This window comes from Theobroma cacao, chromosome 2 (genome assembly GCF_000208745.1).
Source record: "Theobroma cacao cultivar B97-61/B2 chromosome 2, Criollo_cocoa_genome_V2, whole genome shotgun sequence".
Classification (NCBI taxonomy): Eukaryota; Viridiplantae; Streptophyta; class Magnoliopsida; order Malvales; family Malvaceae; genus Theobroma; species Theobroma cacao.
In genome coordinates, this window is record NC_030851.1 from 35803241 (window position 1) to 35806798 (window position 3558).

General features: G+C 33.8%; 1 protein-coding gene across 1 annotated transcript; it reads left to right on the top strand.

Moving 5' to 3' along the window:
- LOC18609814 (MLP-like protein 31) lies at positions 425 to 2169 on the top strand. The gene is made up of 2 exons (XM_007045123.2): positions 425 to 699; positions 1641 to 2169. The coding sequence occupies exons 1-2, from the start codon at positions 507 to 509 to the stop codon at positions 1916 to 1918; spliced, it is 471 nt and encodes a 156-aa protein (XP_007045185.2). The 5' UTR covers positions 425 to 506; the 3' UTR covers positions 1919 to 2169.

Consider the following 3558-nt stretch of genomic DNA (forward strand, 5'->3'; position numbering starts at 1 on the left):
ATTCAAATCGCATCCTATATTGGATGTCGTCATTATCTTTATCAGCAAAAATATACTATTTTAATGAATAAATTGTTAGGCGAGCAGTGGTCATTAGTCTGTCTGTGTTGTTATTGGGGTGTTAATGTCTCCAACGTCTTGTACTTTTCCACTGTGTACTATAATACATTATTATCAATTAAAAAAATTTAAAGTCAAAATTTTAAATAAAAAGTACATGCATAATTGATCCATTATTGAATCAATTATGGATTCTAAAATTTAATCCTTTATCATCTAACAATAAAATGCTAGGGGAAATTAACCTTTCGCACTTAGGTGGCAAGCGATTATTGGATACACAATGTGAATCTAAAAAGCATGAAGTACTGGAGTGGAGAGGATCGCTGCTTAGACATGGACACCGGTCTATAAAAGGAAACAATCTTGCAATCCATTGAGCTATAACCCTAAAATACTACATCTTAATAGCAAATTCTTGACAATCAAGAAATCTTGGCGAAACTATGCCGTCCGTTCTGACTGGTAAGCTTGAGGCTGATGTAGAGATCAAGGCTTCCGCCGAGAAGTTCCATGATATGTTCTGCAACAGACCACACCATGTGTCCAACGCCTGCTCTGACAAGATACAAGGGTGTGATTTGCATGACGGTGATTGGGGGACTGTGGGTTCCATTGTCTACTGGAGTTATGTGCATGGTAACATTACAAACCAAGAAATCTTTTATGCTTTTTCCTGGATTTAATTTTTTTTTTCTTCTATATCATTTTCTGCATCTTCTTTTTCTTTTTGTTAGCAGAATCTCAATTCATTCTTTCTTTTTCTTCTTCTTCTTCTTTTTCTTCTTGGGTTGATCTTCTCTTTTGTTGTTCTCTCCTTGTGGATGAGTGTTGCTGTTTTTGTAATTTGTTTTCTGGTTCTGCTGGTGATGGCCTTCTCAGCTAGTTTCCTTCTGAACCTCTGTTTCTTTTGTTTCAATCTATCAATAATACGTCTCTTGCTATAAACAAAAAAAAAAAAAAAAAAAACCAATCTTAAACGATCACAATAAAACGTTTCATTTAATTTTTTGAATAACCCTACAATAATTTCTTCTTGTATGAAGAATTTTGTTTTACTTAAACTACATACCAAGGCCATCATCAAACTATGTATCTTTGGAAATTACACCATCCTTTGATCACAAGCCTTACCCTACGTCACTAGGTTCATAAATTCATCGGCGAGTTTGTGTTCGGAATCCCCTAGTTAGGCTATGTTACTCTAATATGATGTTAAATTTTAAGAAAATATTTATGTGTGGAGAATATTTTAAACTTATTTTATATGAATTTTATTTTTCAATATTATCAGCAACATGCACACATGTGGAACTTTCATTCAAATTCCGTACAACTCAATCAATGCTTATATATAAAGATTTTTTTTTCTTTTATAATTAGGGGAGAGGATTCGATCCTTGTTCTCTAAACAGGAGATCATATACCAATGAGCGAAAATACTCATATATAGATTAATATCATTATTATCCATACAAAGAATCAAATATTCGTGTAAGCACATAAATGGATTAATTTTTGTTAAAAAAATTTCTCTTTAAAATAAACAAAAGGAATTTGTTTATTTGTATTATATATAGATGGAGAGGCTAAGAAAGCGAAGGAGTTAGTTGAAGCAATTGACTCAGAGAACAACTCAATCACTTTCAGAGTGATTGAAGGAGATCTCATGAAGGAGTACAAGAGCTTTGTGGTCAAAATTCAAGCTACAACCAAGAGCGAGGGTGAGGGCAGTATAGTGCACTGGACTTTCGAATACGAAAAGCTGCACGAGGGCATTGCACATCCAGAGACTCTGCTGGAATTCGCAGTCCAAGTCTCCAAAGACATGGACACTCACCTCATCCAAGGAAATTAGCTATTATCGAATCCCATGTTGTGTGCTACTATTATGATAAGTACTGATCTAAGAATAAGCTTTCTTTTTCCTTTTAATTGGAATATTTGCATGTTGGAATATGCTGTATGCCTGAGGTGGGAAGCTTTCTGTGTTATGTACCAGAGAAGAAATAAAAAAAGATAAGCAGGCAGAAAGCTTTTTATCTTTTTGTATGTTAATTAGTTGTTTTATGTATCGAGTTGAGTGTATCTTCTTTTGCGCTTCGATTGTGTGATATATATATATATATATAATTTCATAATTTCTTTCTAGTTTTCATAATTTCAGAGGGTATTTGAGATTCAATACTCGCAACCATTTGCCAACTTAAATGTCAGCCGAGACATCATCAATGGAACATCGTGTGCTAACAATACTCTTTGCCTACTTAAGAGGCTTATCTTGTTATTTTTTTTTTCTAATACGATCGTTTCAATAAGTTTACTCGCTTATATCTTGTATCTTACATCTCTTTTCAAAATTCAAAATCAAAATTTATAAATTAAAATTTTGAAATTCCAATATTGTTTAAAGTTATTAATCCAATGTACTAGCACAGCACAGATGCTAGCAACTCTCAACATTGACCCGTATCACGTGTATGTTGCAGGATACAATTTTCTTTCTCTTTCTTTTCCTCTGTTTGAAAAGTAGGGACACGGTTTTTTTAGAACTAGGAGAGTTAGTAATCGACAAAAGGATAACAAGGAATTTTGTCAATCTTGCATGCGTTCAGATTCTTTCGGTCTTTTTCTTTTATGGGGGCTAATTTAATTTTTTTTTGAATAGTAGGATTTCATTAAAAAGAGGGTAGAATTCCAACAGAAAAGGGGATCCCCAAAATCAACAATGGCAACAACCAACCAGGAAAAAAGATCATAGAGCAGCAAACGACACAAAGCAAAAACAAGCGAAGAGGAAAAAAATACAAAACATCAATAGAAAGAACAGAGAAGGAAAAGACGTCAAAGAACACAAATCAACCAAAAACTTGAATGCGATCCGAAGTTCTATCAACCGCAAGCTTAGCCAAATGATCCACAAGAAAATTAATTGTTGAATCTGACTCTATGGTGGCTTTATCTTGGATGAACAATATCGGCCAGAGGCCATGAGAAAAATGATCCATTTTTAATGAGATAGATGCTTTAAAGTAGTCGATTGATATGGTCACATTTGTGCAAACTTTAAGAAAAGCCAACTTCTTTGCTGATTATTTAAACTCAATTCTAAGTGGATAAGAAATCCATTTTTTCAGCTTGGTGGTGATTCAATGTAACTATTGTGTTGTGCAGTCTTTATTGGTTGTGATTGTATGTTTGCTTATGTTTAATTCATGAGTCGGTGTTTTTGAGCCACAGTCTCATTATGTATGAGCATTTAGCACTTCAAGTGGTCTCTTGAGGTGATTTCTTATACTCATGGGGCCTTTACGGGTTTTTCCATGCACTGGTTTAAGTGATTATTAATAAAACCCTTATGATTGGTGGAGAAAAAAAACTATAGAAGGATAAGTGTAGGTAATTGGAAGTCAATTGATGAAATAGAGATAAATAGTCAAGCAAGTCGTGGATGAGATCTTTTCACAATTTTTGTTAACAATGTTTCCCAGGGAGTTA

Coding starts and splice junctions, on each gene's coding strand:
- LOC18609814 (XM_007045123.2), top strand. CDS start 507: ATGCCGTCCGTTCTGACTGGTAAGCTTGAGGCTGATGTAGAGATCAAG. Junction 700..1,640: donor CTACTGGAGTTATGTGCATG/GTAACATTACAA, acceptor TATTATATATAG/ATGGAGAGGCTAAGAAAGCG.